This window comes from Nesoenas mayeri, assembly GCF_963082525.1.
Source record: "Nesoenas mayeri genome assembly, chromosome: 7".
NCBI lineage: Eukaryota > Metazoa > Chordata > Aves > Columbiformes > Columbidae > Nesoenas > Nesoenas mayeri.
In genome coordinates, this window is record NC_137551.1 from 24939644 (window position 1) to 24960964 (window position 21321).

General features: G+C 47.1%; 1 protein-coding gene across 1 annotated transcript in view; it reads left to right on the forward strand.

Moving 5' to 3' along the window:
• The window catches only part of HPSE2 (heparanase 2 (inactive)), a gene marked incomplete at its 3' end in the record, with an annotated part of 110810 nt that overhangs the window by 57132 nt on the left and 32357 nt on the right, over positions 1–21321 (forward strand). The window contains exons 4-5 of the mRNA XM_080348052.1: positions 16010–16183; positions 16767–16938. Coding sequence (XP_080204178.1) covers positions 16010–16183; positions 16767–16938 — 346 coding nt within the window. The remainder of the gene's footprint in view (positions 1–16009; positions 16184–16766; positions 16939–21321) is intronic.

Here is a 21321-nt window from a genome sequence, read left to right on the forward strand (position 1 = left end):
GCAGATGGAAAATCTTTGAGTCAAATTGGCACTCCTCAGATTCTGTTCCTCTGGAAAGCTCCTGCAGTTCTTAAAAGCTTCTCTTCCATTTGGTCAGCCCTGCAGGCATTTGCTGTGCACTTCATAAGTCATTTCTCTAGTCATTGCCTCAGTATTTGTGTCAAGTCTTCTTGGATCTTTATTTATAATTTGGCGCAAGTTTGTTCTGAGTGCTCAGCAGACTCTCGTAGTTTTGTGCGTACTAGGACATCTTGCTCTCAGACCTTTAGATGGGACAGCAGGTTACTCTGAGTTGAGTTTCATCACACGATGCATGTGAAGTGCTGGGGCTATTGTTATTTCTTGGCTTTTGCTATTGCTTTTATTCAGGAAATAAGACTCCTGATGCCTTGTAATGCTTAGTTCTGTGTTACCAATTCCTGGAGGCCAGGAATGTACCCTGGGAGGTGTCACAGCATAGTTGCCCCTCTTGTACTCTTCTCCAGGTGTGTTGTCTTGGCCATTGCTGGAGATGGGAGGTTCAAACATCCTACAGCAAGATGTGGAGCAACCACATGGACTTGCCTGACTGGGGAAGATGATCAGGGTCAGACAACAGGTCAAACAGAATTAACATCTCTGGGGAGGCAGCACTGATCTACTGAAACCTTGCCTCCAGGCAGCACATGAGGAGGGGTGCCTTGTCCCTATGAGCAGCATTTTCTGGAGAGGGGCTGTGCGTTGGACCCTGTATCTGGAACAGGGCTGTGGCTGTTTTGGGCAGCCAGGGAGCACTCCTCCCTCACCATCAGACCATTAGAATAAATAAAATAGCTTCACTTACACAGGATGAAATCAAGTCTTCTGGATTGTGGCCTAAACACGGTCAACTGCTCCTCTGGGCCCTTGAGCTGCCAATAACTTGCACCTCCTAATGAGGTTGTCCTTGGGAAGAAGCCATTAGAGGCTAAGAAAATTGTGCAGATCTTCATCCTTCAAGAAGCGGGAAATCATCACTAACAGGACTTGCAGCACCCCTTGTGTCAAGGAGCAGGATATGCAGGAAACATATTGATAAGAACCCAGCTCTTACTGCAGTGCCCTAGTCAATGCCCTCCCGAAGCATGGTTATCTACAGAATTGCCCAAACTATCCAGGACACCATGGAGGTTGGGTTTCTCTTCTGCTCAGGCCTTGTGGTGATTAGATTTTGCTCAGGTGAAGAGCCATCAGCAAGATAATAAGGTTTTTCCAGGCCTCTCTGACAGTTAAGGGCTTGCGTTGCATTTGTTGTGCCAGGTCTTGTGTGTGCTGGAATGCCTGTAAAGTTCACCAGAAATAAATCATCATTAACTAGAGCCAGAAGCATCAGCTTGATAAACCTCTTCCTGCTACTGCCACATCTTCTAACACAAGTGCTACATATGTGACTTGCTGACTGGATGGTTAAAAGCGCTCTAGAAACATGTAGTCATCTGTTTCTACACACATGCGCACAAAGTATTTCACATTCCTCTCTAAACCACTGTAGGTGTCTACTGCTTCAACGCCATCAGTCTTTGTGATCAAAGCTGTTGTGTTGCACAGCAGGACACCACCACTACCAGGTTGGGTTGGGGATGCTGAGAAGAGGCTGGGGCTGCCCAAGTTTGCTGCTGCCACTGCCTTCATCTTGGGGACCTTCCATCTCTCTCTGTTTTCTCTCCAGGAGGTGCTCCTGGTGTCTGACCGGTCCTCCTCCTGTTCATCCCCCTGGTGCTGATATAGCACAAGACCATGTGGAAACCCAAATCAGTGGTTACAAACCTGGTTTGAGTGTTTATAATTTTATCCTGTCATCTTTCTTTAAATGGGAATTCCTTGTGCTAAAGTTTCAGACTGAGGGCTTGAGGAGTTGACCTGAAATCTGAGTGAGAATCTGTTGAGTCATTTCTGAGTGCTGTGAGCATAAATATATTTCCAAGTTCTGAAAGTGTAACGTTTATCAGCTGTACAATAGTACACAACCAGCTTCATTGCGCAGGATCAGGCTTCCAACATATACAGCCCTCAGCAATAAATGAAGCAAGGTCATTGTTGAACTGGAAAGTAAATTCTTTCAAAGAATTTCCTCCCAGGACAAGACCTGGTCTTTTTTTTCCAACAGCTGACACCTTCCTCCCTACTCAGAGCAAGCTTGTAACCTTTCTGAGATATGGAAACTTTACTGTTGTCTGCTGTCAAAAGATTTCAACCCTCCTTTTTTGTCTCCCTTTAATCTCCCCCAGCACACTATGGTGTGTTCATCTGCCTTTTGCTGGGCTCGCCTTTTCTTGCACTTCCCCCTTCTAATGCTGCCCACATGGTTCACATTTAAGGAAGGTGGGAGCCAGTGGGCATATCCCAGATGCAATCTGAGGGGATGGGATTCTTAGGTGGAATTATTTAATTGGAAACTGCCATGCAGTTTTGGGGGAATTTATTTTAATAAGTTGATTTTAATATTTTCCATTTTTTATTTTCCAGTGGCAATTATGCCATATCCAGGAAGATAATGGTTCACTTAACCAGCGAGATACATTCAGTTAAACCCTGAGAAACTCTGCTTCTTTAGATCAACCTTTATCCTCAAGAATTGTCTCAGAAGGCTGTCTCCTCTGGCTGGGGGCAGACTGCCTTTCAGAGGCTTAATAGTGGTTATTTGTTTAGCTGAGTAAGTTTAAAAATCTGACAAATACATTGCAAAAATCTCAGATCCCTCTCCCAGAAGGCAAGCCAATGACACCATTAGCTTAATCCAGCACCTCATATACTCAATTTTAATACGACTCTTTAGCTCCAGAGTATGATGTATTTTCAGTTGAAGGATTTGTTTTCCAGTAGTAAGAGGGGAGAAGGAGGGAGGGCAGTGCTGTAGGTCGCTCAGCAATTGGGTACACAGATGCATTAAAAAACATGGAAAAGTCTCTCTGGAAAAGAGCTGACATCTGACATCTAAATCCATTCACTGGTTGGAGTAACTCATGGCAGAGGCTCTTGCTGTGTGTTTAGCTGAGTCCCACATACCACAAGAGAGCTGTCCTCTCCTTTGCCTCCTGCCTATGTGGCTCCCTGCATTTTTGACAGCCACCTCTAGGCATGAGACAATTAATGGATGATATTTGGAGCTACTGTCCTGGCAGGCTGTGTGAGCACCCCTCTCCATCTCCACAGCGACCAGGGATGTACTAACTCATGCGAAGGAGTTGTGCTGGCAGCCGTGGCTGCAGAGTAACTGTTGTGAAATGTAACATCCACCCCATCCAAGTCCATATATCTGCAGTGTTGATATCCAGGGCTGGGCTGGCTTCGGGTTGACCTCCAGGAAGATAAAGAGGTATAGACCTCCTATAGAGTTCACCTGAGACACTTTAGGTGCTTCCTTCACAATGAGTCCTGCCCATTCTTTCCTGTTCATCTTAAAAGTAGTTCAGATGATGATATCTCCATTGCAGGAAATCTGGAGGAGATGCATGCCCCTGGAACGCTGGCAAGCACTGAAGGGAAGCTGAGGGTATCGGGGATGTGTCTGTGCCCAGGAGAGCAAAACAATCAGTACCCTTCCAGTTTCAAAGTGCAGCATTATTGCAAGAGGACATGGTGATAATCGCAAAATTCTGGGTGAAAATGCAGGAAATGTATTTATTAAATACATATGAATCTTCTTTATTTGATAAAATGGTCTAACACAGATTTCATAGTGATAACCAAGCACTTTTGTGGTTTAAGTTTCCTAAGTCATCTTTCATCTGTTCCTTCCCTCTTCAGGGCTGCTTCTGTTTCATATTTAAAATTAATGTAATTAACAGCCATGTTGCAGTTAATTTTTTTCTATGAAAACTAGAGCAAAGAGTTGTCTCCATGTCATTACATTGTTTACTTTTCCACTGAGTTACGGGTTGATATTTTCCTGTTATTTCCTCTTACTTATATGTATTTGTAGGGTATTTTCCTGCTGCTCTTTCTGCTGCTCCCTTCCCTGGACCCACAGCACAGCTGTTGCCTCTCCATGTCTCACTGGTTGGGAAATGCTGTCTTAAACTCACTTCCCTAGAGATCCTCTTGACCTGTGCCCTGAATTTGTTCAAATTTGTTGGGTTTTTCTGAATACATGATCTTTAATCTGTTGTTCCTTCACTGCCTAAAATTTATGAACTCTATGGTTTTGTAACCACTTGCACTTAAATCTACTTCCAGTTTTGGACTATTAATCAACTTTCGGTATCAATAATATCCAAGTAATAAACATCCCCTCCCCTACTACTTTCCCCTGGCGTCAGAGCAACTTTCCACTGCGCATTCCAGCAGCTTGGTGTATCTGGGATCTGCCCTCCTCTGTCTTAGCAGATACCAGGGTGATTAAAATTAGCTGTTCCTACCAACTCCAATTGTTTGTCTGCTGCAGTCAGATGCTTAAAAAGGCCTTGTCTGTGTCCTATTTCTGGTTAATGGAGCCCTGTGGGACATCTCCTGTGCTCCTTGTCTCTTTCTCTGTCCCTGTGGACATGCACAGAGTCTCTTTCCTTGCTTCTTGAATCTGAAGCATTCTTCATACAAAAAACCCCTTCCTATTTCCTTCTTCTGTTTCCTAAACAAGTTACATCATCTTATGTCAGTATTCCCCTTCAATGATGTCTTTCCGTGAAGCATGTGTGAGGCTAAATGCTGTAGTTGCATATGAGGACTTTAAAGTAGTCTTACCCCCTGCTCCCCTGGCGTTTATGTGCAGACATACAATCAGAAGGCTGCTCTGTTATTCTAACTCAGAGCTTTTCTCTGAGCCTTCTGTAATTTCTCTTTCCTTTAGCCACATCCCAAGCTTTCAGTTCATTTTAGGGCACCTGATAGTTTTTGTGAGTGGCTCCCTTCCGACCTACTTTCTAGACCTCTCTCTAGGTTGGAGGGGTACCAAACATCTTCACCCAGATGGTACTTTTCCCAGCATCCTTTCTCTGCAGAAGGCCATCTCACTGTCAGCAGCAGGCACTTGAGAATTACTCTGCAACTGGTGCAGAGGAGCAGACCTGAGCAGACCTGTCCTCCCTCAGCACATCAGTATTTTGTGAGGATCCCAAATGTTGGAGACAGCAGCAGTTTGTTGACATAGCGTGGTAGGACTTGTAGGAGAGCACAGAGCTGCAGAATTGTTTGGAAGCTTGGAGAACTTGCATTACTGTGAGGATACTGAAGACCTGCAACAAATGCTGCTTAATGAAAGTATATTTAGAGGAGGCTGGATCTTAATCTGGATCTGTCCAGAAGAAACAAAAACCTATCAGGCAGAGGAAGGCCAAAACAGCTAAATTCAGACTAGAAGTCAGTTGACGTGACCACAGACATTAAATAGCTGCAACATTTTACATGGGGATAGGCTGATGTCCATACTTGCAGTAAATTTTAGTTTGGTGGTGGATACTTTTACAAAAGATCTGATCTGTTCTGCTGAGGGGCTGGGTTTGATTCCTTCACTATTTGTGTGCATCCCGGGCTGTGTGATGTGGGACATCAGGCTAATGACACTGGCCTTTTCCGGCCACTCATCTGTGCCTCCGAATCAGGTTCAGACTCCACCCTGTGTGCTTTGGTACAAGATTCCCCCAAAGACTAGCTGGGGAGAGCTCCTGCCAAACCGGGTCCCTCCAGCTGAGCTCTATCTGCAAGCTCAGAGGAACAGGAAGAGCCAGGGCCACTTGCTTCAAATATTTTACAGATTGAGACCAGGGTCTGGGATCTGTGGGAAGCCAGAGGAGTTCACAGACCCCAGCGGGTTATGGTCCTTGCTGCAGCACTAACAGTCTGCACCAATAACTGTTATCTTCCTCATCTGCCTAGCTTGGTCATCCACTGTTGTGTTCAGATGCAATGACGCTCGGCAATGTGGACAAGCCTTCTGACATTATTTGAGTGCAGCTGGAGGCATCTACTTTAGCCTTGAAAATGCCTCTTTCTTGGCAGTGATTTGTGTTTATTATAATGCTGTCTGTAATGTGCAAAAGTACATTTCTTTTTTTAACTTCCTTCTTTATGTACTAAAGAGTGTGGTTTTAATTAAGGATTTCAGATTGAAACATTTCCGGTTTTATGTGTTGTTTTTTGGTTGGCCTTTTTTTTTTTTTTTTTTTTAAGGACAGTTTTCAGTTAAAATGTTTTAGAGTTTTGAAAAATACCAGATGCCCAGCTCACAAAGTGTGTGAAGAGCTATAGTCACTCCCTCTTCCTCCCAGGGAAATCAGCTGCTCCGCCAAGTGGGAACAGCCAGGGACGGCTGACAGCAAAAACGGGGTCATCAGGCAGGAGAGGACGGGCCAGGACAGGGATCGGTGGTTTTCAGTGGTGCAACATGGCCGCAGCTCCTCACACAATAGGAAACCACTCAGACCCATAAAATGAAGCACCTGATTTTCATGGATTATGGGTTTACCCCCTAAACAGCTGGAGACTGTACGAGGAGATGGGCAGATCCTTGCTTAACAGCAGAGTATCTCTGCTGCAGTGCCTGCTGGAGAGGGGCATAGGGAGTGTCCCTGCCACCCCTGGCCACAGCCCACATCCACGGAGAAGCAAGGTCAACCCAAACAACTCATAGAGATGGTTGTTGCACATCAACTGCCATTAAAAGGAAAATTAAAAACAAGCCAGATTTTAGCTCTCCTGATAGTAGGAGGATGTCCCATAAAGGCACCCAACATTTTTGAAAACAGCAGGCAATGAAAAATTATGCTAAAACCAGGTTTCTTGAATTGTTCCCATGATTTTTGGGAGCTTGACTCATGATTTTTGAATGTTGGGGTTTGGCAATGCTGAAGTCCTCAGTTAGAATTTGTACCCGGTGTGGTATGTCAGCTTCCTAGCATGATTGATCAGTGTCACTCTCCTCCGAAGCAGCAAGAGACTCTGGGGGTGGCAGGTAGGCAGGTTCAGTACAAGGTGCTGTGCCTTCTGTGGCTCTGGGGATGCTGTTGGGTGGGTCTGGTTCGCATCTCTGTGTGAGGCTCTTCCGAATCAAGCCATGTGTCTACCATATGACACCAGTTTAGGCAGCAAAAAACAAGTATTGCAGCTGCTAGGTGGACTGAAGGGAATGGGTGAACTGGATGCATATCTTACCTGGGTTAGGCATTTTCCTTGGATTAAATGGGCGTGTTAAAAACATGCTCCATACCTGTGCATCTTTCATTCCAGCATGTGCACAAGGCATTGCTCAGCCCATGCTGCCCAGCTTATTTTTTGCAGGAAAGCACTGAAAACATCCATCCTCTTGCTGCAGTGTTAGCATTTCAGGTGCTGTAAAGAAATAGCATTTCAAAAGAAAACCTCTGCCTTTGAACCGTGGCACCTTGGAAGAATGATGTGGATGTAGCTTGCCTGAGCAGCAAGTGATGCACAGGTGAGTGGGTCGCTGTGACAGCTGCTGTTGGCTGCCCCACAGGCAGTACCCCACAGACAGTGCCCCACAGCAGGCAGCAGGTGAGTGTGGGGACAGGCATGGTACCTGCCTCCGTGTCTTCTCGCTCTGCCTCATGTTACAGTGTGAGTTTGGGCTGCACGGGGTTTCCCACACTGGGGAGGTGAGAATCAGTTGCACAAAGAGCTGTTCCTCCATGTGGCTTCCTTGGCTGGGGAGCAGCATCATGTAGGGACAAAGTCATCTCTTCTCCCTGGCAGCACAGGAAATCACCAATGTTTGCACTTCAAACCAGCTTTAGGCCCTAAAAAATCACCATGCCCCCCACCCATGGGTAGAGTTCTGCAGCTGCTCAGGTACCCCTGTCTCAAAGCCCCCCATCCTGATGTGATCCACAGCCCCATTCTCCCAGCAAGGCAGCCCAGGAGGGCATTCCGTCCCCTTCCATCTCCAGCTGCCTGCCTATTTGGGAGCTCACAGATCACTGAGTGCTTGAAGAGCTGACCACTTCTTGCCTATTTGGGAATGCTTTTAAATTGTTCCAGAAACTGCTGTTTGTTGATAAATTGGGGTGATTGCAGAGAAGTGTTTTAGCTAAACTGTGTAAAAGAAGGAATGAGCTGCAGCGCAGCACTGCCAGCTGTCATTGGATTTAGAAACACACATCATAGATTTTGTTGCTTTTCAGACAGCTGCGCTTATAGCTGCTCTTATAGCTATATAAAACAGTCATTCTGTCAGCAAACGGTCTGGCAGCAGAGCTGGGTTCTATCTGTGTTCCCAAGCCCGGTGGGTTCGTTCCCTCCACATGCATAGCTAAAACCTGGAGGGAGGTGGCTTTGTAGCATGGGCTGCAACCTGTCCCCAATGTTGTAGCTTTGCACTGTGAGCTGTGCCCACTGCCTTTGCAGGAGATAGTGCTGACAGGGCTTGTCTTCAGCACCCAAGGTCGTTATGAACAGGTTAGCTGCTGCCCTGAAAGGGTGTTCTGGGGGGTTTTACCCCAAGTCTGCAGTTGCTGCTCAAGAGTCTGGCTGATTTACACACCACAGCTTGTTACAGCAGTACTCACAGAGATCAGACTCTGTCCTCTGTGGTCTATCCTATTTGAACTTTGGAGCTAAAGCTGAGAGTACTAGGAACCAAAGTTAGATTTTTAAAAATTTCCTCAAGGGAAGGGAAATAGTGCCCCATTATCAAATTTGAAACTTTTCACAGAAACAATATCATTTCTAAGATAATCTCATCCAGAAAGGGTTTCCTGATAATAGACCAACTTCAAATGCCCACTAAAAGTAGTATTTGAATGGTTGAGACGCATTTTACTTGCAGTCCTTTATACAAAGTGGAACAGCTTAAAGCAAACTAGCCTGCATCAGCAGGCTGCTCCGTGAGTGAGCTGTGAGAGTGGGAGTGAGCTATTGCTGTTTCACACCAATCTCTAGTGCAAGCGGTTTCAGAAGTAGCTGCAATGCAGACTATTGCCATCTTGCAGAGGGGTGAGCCACCTCTTGCAGAGGCCCCAGGGATGCCTGGCAGTGCGGGCACTGCTGGGCAGTGAGGATGCTGATGAGCTGTACCTGTGTTTTCTCTGGAACAGCTTCCATGGCTCAAGCCCAGTGATCTGGGTTGGCTGTCAAGGCGTGCAAGAGCAGGTGTTGCTTACAGTTTTATTTGCTCTTGCTGGGTTCTTCTGCTCAGCTCAAATCTGTAGCCCTCTCCCCACCCACCTTCGTTTCCCTCTGAAACTTTAGAAGATGCTGGATTCATCCTGATCCAAATGGGAAGATGTCTTAAGTTATACAGCAGAAGAAAGCAGCTTTCTTAGTTGTAATGTGATCTTGGTTCCTTTGCAGGCACCAGCCTGGAAAAGAGGGTTTGGAAATTGCCCCTCTGGCCATCATCTGTGTTTTACAGCATTTGGAGATTGAACCCAAATCCCTCATCTCTTCTGAAGCTCCATGTCAATTTGCACTTGTTCCTAGAAACCATTACTGTCCTGTGACCTCTTTACCACGTGAGGATTGAAAACAGAGCTATTCTGCTCATTTGAGCTCTTTTTCTTTTGCATGAAGGCAGAGCTCAGGGCTCATTCCTTTTTCTCACCATCTGAGGATTAAGCCCAATCCTGACTGTTATCCAACCTCGATACCATTTACATACTGAACCCAATGCCTACGGCTTTTATCTGAGCCTTTACAGCATTTGGAAGTGTGCCATGCCCCTTGTCTGGTATCAAAAGCATTATATTAATTTGGGATTCATTCCACAAAATGAGGCTGTCAGCCAGACTCCTTAGCAATTGGATATTGAACCCAGACCTCGTGGTTGTCTTCCAAGTTATATGCCAGCTGGGAACTCAGCCTACAATCCATGGCTGCTGGCCAAGCTCCTTATTGGTGAGAGATTGACACCAAGCCCCTAGACTGCTATTTCTGTATGGTGGTGTTAAGGACTAAACCTAGCTCACGTGGTCAGCATAATCACCTCTGCATTGGCATTGAAATGAAAAATCTAGTTAAAGACTTGAATGAATATTGAGGGTTGATGTTCAGCTGCTTAAAGACCAGGAATGATGACAACAATTCCCTTGGAACAAGGCCCCCTTGATAGTCCAGGGGGAATAGCCCCAGATCCCCCATCTGTCATCCAGCTGGATATAAAATCCAGGTTCTCATTAACACACAGTGCGTAACATTTCTTTGCTGGCTGGCAGTATCAAAGCCAGTTCCTCCAACTTTCAGGTATTCTTCAGATGGGATTAAACTAGATCCCTTTTCTATATCACTGTTAGGCTCTGCCAAAGCACTTCTCGTCACTCAGAGCAGACCTCCAACGCTGCACCTTGCCTTGGGGTGTGCTTCTTGCATGCAGCATGTCCCCAGCCTTTGCTCCCCCATGGAGGGAAGCCTGGAAGGCAAATGAGAGCAAGAGAAGGCTCTGTGCACCTTCATGCTCTTTGCGGGGCGCCTGAACAGGTAGAGGGAGCATTTCAGGTGAAATGCGTGTCTGAGGCAAGCAAACTTTTCCCTCCTGCCAGTAATTTTTCCTGGGAATTCTTCAGCATCTTTACACAGTGTGGTTTTACTGCATAGCAAAATGCTTCAGAAGACTGAATTAAAACCAAACAGCTTCCCAGCTGGGATGGTCATCATTAGAATGCAATTTCCAGCAACCATGTGGGTTTCTTGGTAGCCTTGAAATCTTTAAAATTCTCCTTAAAAAGCAACTTTGAAGGAATGGCTTAGCATCCAGCTAGGATAGGAAAATCTTCCCAGGATCCAGTGGGTCAAGCTGGATGTTATAGTGCAAATAGACAGTGTAGGATGTTGCTTTTCCTCTGAACTTGCAGTGATGGTGAAGGCTACTCTTTGGTGCTCTAATTGTGCAAATTGTGGATGGGGGTGTTCTGGTTTCCCATTCTGAAACACTACTGTGACTGGGGACGGAATCCATGGGAAGATTTCAAGCCAGTTTTGCAGACCTGTTTTGTGGGTCTGGAGTTATGCTGACTGCCTGTTGCATATCTTCTGATTCATGTTTATTTGCTAAGAAAACATTAAGTCCTTGCCACACACATGTGGTTTTATGAGGATTTTCAACCCAAGAAAGACAGTGCAAATGGGATTCAGCTGACTATGGTGGCAATTCATTTGTAAATAATTTTTCCATGTACCCACTTGTTCTTCTATAAGTGGGAATACCTTTTTTGATCCATTGCTCTAGCATTGCTCATCTCCTGTCTGAACACTCTGTACCACCCTTTCTGACCCCTCTCTGTAAAGCTCTCTTTGGGCTTGTCTTTGTTCTTTGCCAGGTCTTTCCCAACCCCTTCCCTCCACTATCTCCTGCGGAGTCCCCAAGAGGCAGGAGATGCTGCTGACTTCAGTCTTGGCACCAGGAGCTGTTTGCAGGGATGCTCCAGGCATCGCTCAGAAGTTACAGAGAATGCAAAGTCAAGCAATACTCATGATTAGTTGAAATTCTTATTTCTAGAACTGCATTTCTTTGCTTTACGAACAGAAGGGTTCATCTGTTGTGTATTTGCTTGGTTTCTCAACTAAACTGCAGATTTGGAGGGGTGCAGTATTTGTTGCCCACTCTGTACTCGGCTCTCGCCCTGTCCTCCTTGGCAATGGCACGTGATGTACGTGCAAGAGACAGACGTGGAGAATGGTGGGGATAGAGGGGGAACAAGCTCTTCTTTCCTGTCCTCTTGGTTGGCTTCCCAGAGTTACGAAAGCCCCCGGCACGCCGTGCCATGCCCCACCAACCCTCAGCCCGCGGGCTGATCTCAGTCTCCGTGTGCACAAGAATTTCCACTCTTTGTGTTAAACCCTGCCAAAGAAAAATTCCTGAAGCAGAATCAAAATTGTGGAAGACTTTCAAACCCAGAGATTATTGAACTGTCCCTCTTACCAAATGGCAGTCAATACTATGTTCTTTATAAAAAGTCTCTAGTATAATGTTTAATTCAGTAACTACAATTGGAAAGCCTTTCCAATTATTCTAAACTGCCAAAGACATTTTAATGTGCCTCAGATTTTGTTCTGGCATGCCACACAGTTAAGTGCCATGCATCTTTCAGAGAACTTTAAAATTTAGCCTCATATAAAAAGGAGAAAAATGGGAAAGAATCCTAAAAGTTGTATTATACATGTCCCATGAATTCCACCACCATTTGTGGCCTCAAAGACACCTTGTCCTGCATTTTGAAATTGTTTGTCTCCCTCTGTGCGGAGTGAGAGATCCACACAAACAGCCAGAATCCTGAACTCCTGTGCGGAGCGTTGGCTGAGGGCAGAATTACAAGCAGATCTTCACTGGCGGCCACCCAGCCATGCATTGTCGGGCGGTATTCGTTCTTCACACGCGTCCAAGCCTCTGCAGCCGAGGATGTGAAAGGTTGAGAAAGCCCAAGTATCTTCTGGTTTTTCTTGTGCCAGGGCCGTGGGGCCTCTGTCCCTGCCTACTGGCTGCTGTCAGTCCCAAACCCACCGAGGTGCTCATCCCTGATGAAACCCGCCAGCAAGCACTGCCACTGGGCACAAGGGAATGGAGCACAAAGCTTTGCTGCCTTGCTTAGCCTGGCTCCAACTATGTGAGCATCAATAAGCGGCAGAAGCTGACCCTCAGCATCCCTGTGCTTTTTTTTTCTCTTTCTCCTATTTTTTTTCTTTATTTCTACTCTCTGAGCTCAGTGGCACGTGAGCACTGAGTATATGCATCTCTGCACAGGGCAGAGAGGGAGAAAGGGCAGGGAAAATGTCTCATAAATCCAGTTCTGCCCTATTAAGATTCATTCTGGTACGACAATGGCTTTTTCTGTTGAAATGCTTTGTGAAATCTTTGCCTAATGATCTGTTAGCTGGGGAAAGGTTAAATTCCTGGAAGATTTTCTGTGTTTGATTAAGAAAAAACAGTGCAATTATCCAGAATTCAAAGTGAGTTTTAGCCAGCTGTTAATAATACTGTGATTCTTCATGTTCTCATTACTCAGAAGTAATGTGGCCATCCCTAGTTATGGCAGTAAAATATTTATAGCATTCTCTTTTGGCCCTGTTTTTACTTAGGGAGGGCTGGACATCACTTGAGATCTTCTAAGTATGCTTCTTTTTGTGCTGTAGCCACCCACGACAGTACTCTTCTCATCTAACCACAGCTGTCTGAAACAGAGATGTCCCATTGAAGGCAGTTACCTCAGGAGGGGTCAAACAGGCCCTTTAACCACTATCAGTTGGGCATCATGTGCAAACTGGTCATCAAGGCTCTGCTAGAGTCATTGGAGAGACTGGTGCTTCTAAAATTCACACCATCCTTAGAGGGTTGTTGAGGATAAAGATGATAAATGGGCTTGATACCTGATACTTTTGATACCAGCAGTGTCCATATTAACAACCTGGTTTGGTGTGGAGGTGGATTTCTTGGGAGTTTTCTGCTCTTTGTAGCCTTGTTGCAGTCTGCAGGTTGCATTTTGTGCTGAGAGACCACTGGAAAGCTGCAGGAGCAGCCCCCGGATGTCTGTGTGTTTCTCCTAGCTCTCTCCCCTGATCGCTGAGGTTTCCAGCTTGGAAAGTCATGGCAGAACATGAGATACACGTGGCATCTTTGTGTTCAGGCATATGGAAACAAAGTAAGTGTCGTGGGGAAAATATAATTTCACAGTGGCAGGCCCTGCACTGGGATAAACAGACAGCTTGTTTCCTCCAGTGGATGCATGGAAAATCAATTCCCAGTCCTCTGTAGAGGCTCCTAAACATGAACGAAATCCCCTCTGGTAGTACTTAAGAACAACAACTGTTTTGCACCAGAGAAAAGGTTTCATTTCTAGCAGAAGAACTGCAGGTAACACCTTTTTGCTATCTTCATGTTGTCATTTAGTTGTCTGTCTTATCCTCTTTATAAGAGTCTCACTTCAAGTGCAGCTTTTTGCCTGGAGGTCTGAAGTAAATGAGTATTAAGTAACTGTATCTGTCTCTAATTCGTTAAACATCCAGAAAAAACAGCTAATGTGCCTGAACCAGTGGGATGAAAACATTAGATTAATGTAATTCAGCTAGTTTTCACTCAAACAACCAGTAGCGCTTAGAAGAAGGTTGTGAAAAGGGTTAGGAATTTCTTTTCCACGGTTTTCCTTTATTTTCCTTTGCATGCGTTTGCTGTGTTCCATTAAAGATTAGCTATTCAGTTAGTTTATTTCTTTGACACTCCTTAAAACATTGCTTTTAAAGTAAGTTTATTCTTCTCATAGCTCAGAGCTGTCTCTATATTCACCAAGGCTTTCAGTGACCAGGAAAAGAGACAGAAAAAACACAGACCAGCTGTGAGCAGCTCACCCCGACTGGGGTGGTTGTCACCATCTCTCTTGTACCTTGGTCCAGCATTGTGGGCACAGGGAGTTTTGGAGCACCATCCTTGGGCTTAGAGCAAGTCCTTGAGCATGCAGTCGCCTCCTCTCCATCCCCTTCAGCTCCCTTGGCCGTGGTGGTGCATGCTATCACCTTAGTGCCACAGCAAGTGTGTAATGTATGTATTCTCTGCTCCTTTATACCCCACTTCATTAGAAATGTGTAAAAAGACCCAGAACAGGCTGCATAGACCCTTCAGTTTAACAGCAAATTACTGGAAGCTGCTCTTGGTGTGCACATTTCTCACTGCAGTTCAGTCTAGACCAGGATTGCTTCACTTTCTGGAAAGAACATCATGTACAATCGTGTCAAAAGCCTTAAAACCCATCAAGGTGTAAGATCTAAATGGCTGCTTTTCTGCCTGTAAGCCCTGTTCTCCTGTCAGCAGATTGCTCCAGCGTGATTTGTTCTTGATATGTTCCTGTGGCTGTTGATCATCTCCTTATATTTTGTAAGTGCTGACAAGCAGCTTGATTATTTGTCTAAGCGTTTTTCTCGGACCTGAATGCAGTTTGCCTACTCTGTAATTCCCCAGCACCTGCTTCTCCTCTTCTGAAAGCAGAGCCCTTGTTCTGCCCCCCAGCTCCCTGGAACCTCGCTATCCCTGCTGGCTCCGCGCAGTTAAGTGGTTGTATCTCTGTAGCTGCTTCAGGATACTCACTGAGTGCCCTGGGATGCAGTTCAATGGGCAAGGATGATTGAAAGCACCATAGTTATCTAATTGCCCTCTAACCAAATCTCCTTTTGCTGTCGCTGGAGTTCTTATCTTGTTAACAATGGCATTAGCTTTATAAGACATTTGATTGCTTTTAAGGTTTTAGGGAAGACTGAAGCAAAAAAAGGCATGAAGCATTTTTGGTCTCCCTGCAGCAGCTTGTGCTAGTATCTCTCCTCACTGAACAGCAGATCACCTCTGCCTTTGTTTTCTGCTGCTGGCTGGTGCCCCGCTGCTCGTCAAGGGCACAGTACGGCAGGGGAGATGCCAACTGGGGAGCTTTGGGGACAGCAGGTAGGACACAAATCCCACAGAGACCCCAGCACCCCAGGAGGGTCACCCAGGCAGCAGGGGTTGGCCAGGCTGTCACCAGGTGGGGACCCATCCTCTCTCCCCAACTCAAGGAGTGATACGAAGCTCCTCTCTCTGTGTGCAGAGCAGAGGTTAGCTGAGTGCGTGGTGCATGCCATAGAGGTTGATTATCTGATTGATTATTGCTGGGGCCTCATTAGTGCACCAGGGGCTGTGGGAGCAGAGACCAGGTTGTGCTGGCATGCAGGAGAGGAAGCCATGAGCTGGTGGGCCTGGGGTGGTGGTTTCCTCCTCTGCTCTCCAGGCACTGCAGGGATCTGCTCTGAAAGAGATGCAAGGGAGGATAAGCACAGAAAAGGCTGTACTTTCCTTGCCAAGAGCAGATGAAAAGAGATGTTATAAAGTCACTTGTCTCTGGTAACAGGGCCTCCAGCTCTGACATGGTGGTGGAGGGCATCCAAGTTTCATGCGGGAAGGAGATGAGCCCACACCTGGAATCCTATATCAGTTTCAAAGATCAGGTGCATTTCTACAGTTACAGATGTCGTGGGGATGGCATTTGACCCTGGTTCATCCTACACAGAAGCCAAGGTCTGATGGACAGAAGGATCATTTGAACCTCCCTGAAACTAGCTTTCATTTGAACTACAAGCTGTTTTTTTTTCTTCCCAGCCAGGTCTCTAGACAAACTCTATAACTTTGCTGACTGCTCTGGCCTTCACCTGATCTTTGCACTGAATGCTTTGCGCCGAAATCCTAACAACTCCTGGAACAGCTCCAATGCCCTCAGCCTGCTGAAGTACAGCGCCAGCAAGAAGTACAACATCTCCTGGGAGCTGGGCAATGGTGAGTGTGGGAACAGGGGAGCCACAGGGATGGAGCTCGCTGTAGCAGGAAGGTGCTCTCTTTTGGAAGAGGATATTTCAAATCCCAAGATGTTTTGCCAGTGTAGGTTCAGGGATTTAAAGTCCTCTTCCATAAGGCAGCACTATCTCTAAGACAGATGTGGCTTGTGTTCACACCTTAGCTGGTTATTTCCATTAGTTAGTATTAAACACTTTATACACTTCTGCCCTGGCTGCTAGGTACAAATGGTCTTGGGTGGGCAGACCAGCAGCTGTATGGACTTGTGTGGTGGCTGCAGTGCCAGGGAAAGTGGGGGACCCTGAAGGGACAGGAGCATGACAACAAGGTGCAGGTACTTCACCCAGTACACAGCAGAAGTGACGTGGGAGGAGATGCTGACCCAGAAGAGTGAGCAATGGCCCTCGTCCATGCCTCAGAGGCTCCCGCCACTGCACTGTAGAGCAGGCAGGCAGCAACGAGAGCTCAAGCTGTGTGACAGTGTGTAAGCTGCGTGTCTCTGTCCGGAAGTGCGGATGAAGGAGCAGAGCTGGCAAGCCTTGCTTGTCTATTTTTATTTTCCCAGAGCCCAATAACTATCGAACGCTGATCGGCCGCTCGGTGAACGGCAGCCAGCTGGGGAAGGACTACATCCAGCTGAGAAGCCTGCTGCAGCTTATCCGCACTTATTCCAGAGCAAATCTCTATGGGCCGAACATTGGGAGGCCCAGAAAGAATGTCATCGCTCTCCTGGAAGGGTAAGTGATGTTGCTTTGATTAAGAAGAGATCAGAAACCCCGCAGAGACTGATGCCCTTTGCAGCAAGCAGTCTTGCTCTTTGGCTTCCTGATGTCCAACAGCTGCAAGGGCAGTGAGGCTCTGTGCAGCTCAGCCATGGCAGTACCAGGGGCTTGTGGACATGGTCATCTGTGCTGCTAACCTTCTGCAGAGGTTCCTGGTGGGATTTTGGGCTGGGCTGATTAACACACTCCCAAGTATTCCCAGCTTTTCCCAATTATAGGCAGACTGAGGTGCCCACCTTGTTGGGATATGAAGATAACGCAGTGGTGTGGAGGCCAGCTCCTGTATGCCTGTGGGCTGCAGGGCCAGGAGGTGGGTCCTGGCACCACTTGCCAATATAAAGATTGTCTCAGAGTCCTGGACAAAGTGCTTTGCTCTTCCCCTTTGGTGGCTTCTTCTCCCCATGTGCTTTCTCCATCTGTGCAGAGGAAGAACCTGTAGCAACTTTCTTCACTGGCCAAGCCCTCTGCTCCCTCCTAGGGGAACTGGCATGTCTCTACTTTGGAGAGGCCGGAGAAGGAATGGTGACAGTGAGGGACGCAGACACCTGGAGGTGATATTGGACAGCTACAGGAACCAGGGAGGTGTGGGAGCCTGCTGGCAGCAGGAATTGGGACTATGCAGCTCGAAGACCTTACAGCAGAGGGGAAATTCCCTGCAGGACTGTAAACAGAAACTCCAGTGCAGAGGGCTGGGCAGGGGGAGGTGTGGAAGGGACTCTGCTGGGAGCAAAGCTGGGTCTAGCATTCATTAACATCTGCATGAATGATCTGGCAGAAACAATAAACAGCACACTGATGCAGTCCCTGGTGAAGCGGGAAGGGAGCCAGGGCCAGATTCTCAGCTCTGCTGCGGCAGCACAGAGAGACCATAATGCTGTTTGAACCAGCTGCAACGGCAGCATCCCTCTCGACAATAAAAGTGGGGGACCAGCCCCTGCACCCACACCATGGCTGCCACCAATGCCACATGGGTGCATTTCTGGCCAAGCCCTGGTGTTCAGTATGGCGCAGGGAGAGATAGAAAATGTTGTAGTAGCCTTGATCAGCAGGAATTCTATTAGCACTGATAGGAGCGGGCTGAGTAAGGAAAACAACAGGGATGAGAGCCAAGAAGCTCTTAGAGAAAGGGAAGTCCAACTGCCGCGTTTGCCCTTTGTGTGCCGCAGCAGGGTCCCGGGGAAGAGAAGGGTCGGAAGAGTTGAGTCACACAGCAGGGTGGTCCAGCGACTCGGTGTTGCTGGAGCCATAGCGTGGCTGCAGCGACCCCACGAACAAGGCTGTAGCATGTAATCTGATGGAGAGGATAGCAGAAACAACAGCTCAAATGGAAGGGAAGAAAGGTAAGAGCTAGGTTTTGAGCAGTCCCGGTGACAAGGTGGTGGGAGCTCTCCAGACCCCCACACTGGTATGAAGGCACCGTAAAGAGAATGCCTGCTCTCCAAGCTATGTGCTATTTCTCTGCTGCCACCCCTGCCTGCCAGGGTGATGCTGGTCCACAGCTGCTCAAAGTGATTTCTCTCCCCTTGTGTCCTGCACTCCAAACCCTGATGCCTGCAGCTCACAGCGAGCGGCACGTGCCTGCACGGCCTTACAGCCCACAGGGTCTTCTGAGAAAAAGAGCTGCTTGTCTTTCCACATAAAGACCCCATTATTACCAGGCAGGGGGTAAAGAGGAGGAACAAATACAATTACACAAAGACAAAAGACTAAATGCTCATTTGCTCTATTTGGAAATGGAGTTGCAAAAGAATGAACAAACAGACCCCAGTGCCTAACTACTTGACAGCAGGAGCTTTATTCCCAGCAGCTCCCTGAGGTTTCCTCAGTACTCTTGGTTAGTGCTACCAAGAGCTCTGCCTTCTGCAGGAGCATCACAGACCTGGTCAAAGGGATGTGGCTCAGCACGTGCCTGGTGCTGTCACAGTCAGGACATGCCTCTGGGGCATGTCTGAATGAGCACCACACAGCAAGCAGGAGGGAGGAGAATAAATTTAGGAAGGTGCTGTCAATGGTAAGCCTCCTGCTTAGACCACCCCAAGTGGTCTACATAGGGCTTGCAGCAGGATGAAGGCTCCAGAGCAAACAAAGTATGTGTAGTTAGTAATCCCAATGATGTGAAATCTGCGGTTTTGCTCTTATTTTTAAAAATGTGATGAACAGCAGAAGTCAACCAGATAGGAAGAGATACACCAAGTGGAAGATTACGAGTCAAGTGTTAAGTAAGCCTGGAGGGGAGAGATGATACATCCCAGAGCAAAAGTCGGGATGGGTGAATTAGTCTGCCAGGCAAGGAGTGCCCTATTAAAACAAAGTGAGGAAGCAGATTTTGAGGGGGGCAAATAACGGGAATGAGCTGAAGTGGGAAAGGAGATCTCAGAGAGGCCCAGGCAGTGTGATCTCTGACAGTAGAAGCTGTAGTTAAATGTTCTCCAGGGAAAGCCTTGAGAGTTACTCGAGTTGCTGAAATACTCAGAACAGTCTCATTGTGAAGTATTACCTAAAATTACATTTTCCTGTTGCATACTCTGTGTTTCAGACATTGTAGTCTATTGTTTAACTGTTACCTGAAACAATCAAGCTGAACTTATTCTTTATACTTAAACCTTATCCTGCAGTAATGATAGCATCGACATGAATTGGGCACTGCACTCTACTGTGCACCAGGCTCTGTCTGTCTCAGTGGTGGGAGACGGACACCTTCAGGGCTATTTTGACTCAATCCTAGGGTCTATCCTCTGGGAAAGGGTGGGACTGAACTCCTCTTGAGGTGCCACCTTCCTCTGGGGTCTGCTAGACAGGGTAGATGAAGAATGAAGATCAGACACCTGAAGGTTTGCAGCCTGTAGGGGTGTGAGCGTGCTATCCCACTGCAGGGGCTGTCCTTAGGTGACACTGAGCTGTTCTGGGTGAAACCTGTGTACTTTCTGATGATGGAGGTAGGATATGGTGAGAGGCAGAGAACCCTACCTGAAACACAGCAACACAGGCTTTACACACCCTTCACTGCTGAGCTGAGCAAGAGCTCCTGAGTTCTTGCAGCACCGTGCATGGTGCAGTGGGTCAGAGCAGCCACAGAGCTTCTCCGTGTCACTCTGGGCTGGCAAGTCCTGGAGACTGAACCAGGGCTGCTCCTGCTTATGTAAGGATGGGCTCTGCAGTGGTGTAGAGTTGCTCTGATGGCTGGGGCCTGCTGTGCGGGAGGCTAGAAATGGTGTCTTGTGAATGCACAGGTGCAAGAGGGAATTTCTCCAGACGCAGCCAGCAGTTGAGTTTGATGAGGTGTTAATTAGACCATTCATGCAGCCTGAGCTGTTGGAGAGCAGACTACGTTAGCTACCTACTGTGTCTGCGGGTACAGGAATCCCAGAACTGCTCAGAATTTGCTTGGGGGAAAAAAAAAAAAGTAAGATTCTAAGGAATTAACATAGATTTTAACAGCAGATCAGGAATCAGACACAAAGATTAATGTATGACTGAACCACACATTCAGTACTAGAAGAGGAGAAACATGAGGGAAAGCTATTAGGAAGAAGAGATGTTAACATGTGTTAAAGCTCAGAACATTTGGTACAAAAGTTAGGCCAGCATGTCTGGGCAGATGTGGCTGGGGCTCTCATGACTTGTTGATCCTCATCTGGCGTAGCCTAGTTTTTCCCACTGGATGCTCACAATCGCCAAGGTGTTACCTCTACCATGGCAGGGGCTGCAGTACCAGGAGGATAAGGACTGGCAAGCTCTTGTCTCCATGCTAGGCTGCCTGTTGTTGATGCTCTGTGGCCATTTTGCATCCTGAGCCTGCTGAAGTCACCAGAAAAATGAAAAACATCCTTGTCTGGAGCTACAGCTTTTCCCTACCTCTTCTGTCCTCACCTTGCAAGGCACAAGAATTTCTCATCCTTCATGATTTTATGGCTTCCTCCTCCTTAAGTATAGTACCTGTGGAGAGTTAACCAGCCATCTGGGTCACTTTGACTCCTTTTGGTGATAATGTCATTCTACAGTACTCTGAAAGGAGGCCATAAAAGTGAGGAAGCACATTTGTCAGTGATGATGAAGCCTTTCCTCCCTGCCAGCTGCGGACAGGTGAGGGTTGGGAGGGGGCATGGAGTCCACGTCTTCAATATCTGTTGGCAACCCAGGTAAGGGAGCCACCTGTCCCAGTTCTCAGCTCTGCTCCCTGCATCCACAAATCAACCTCAAGCCCAGGCTCACATGTTGGAGATAATGTGGTAGAGAGAGGTGTTGGCTTACAGCTTATACAGTGGCACAGGCACTTTGGGTCCAACACAATCAGAGGCCAAAGCAAAATCAAGGTACTAAAAATAGGAGAGTCTTTGG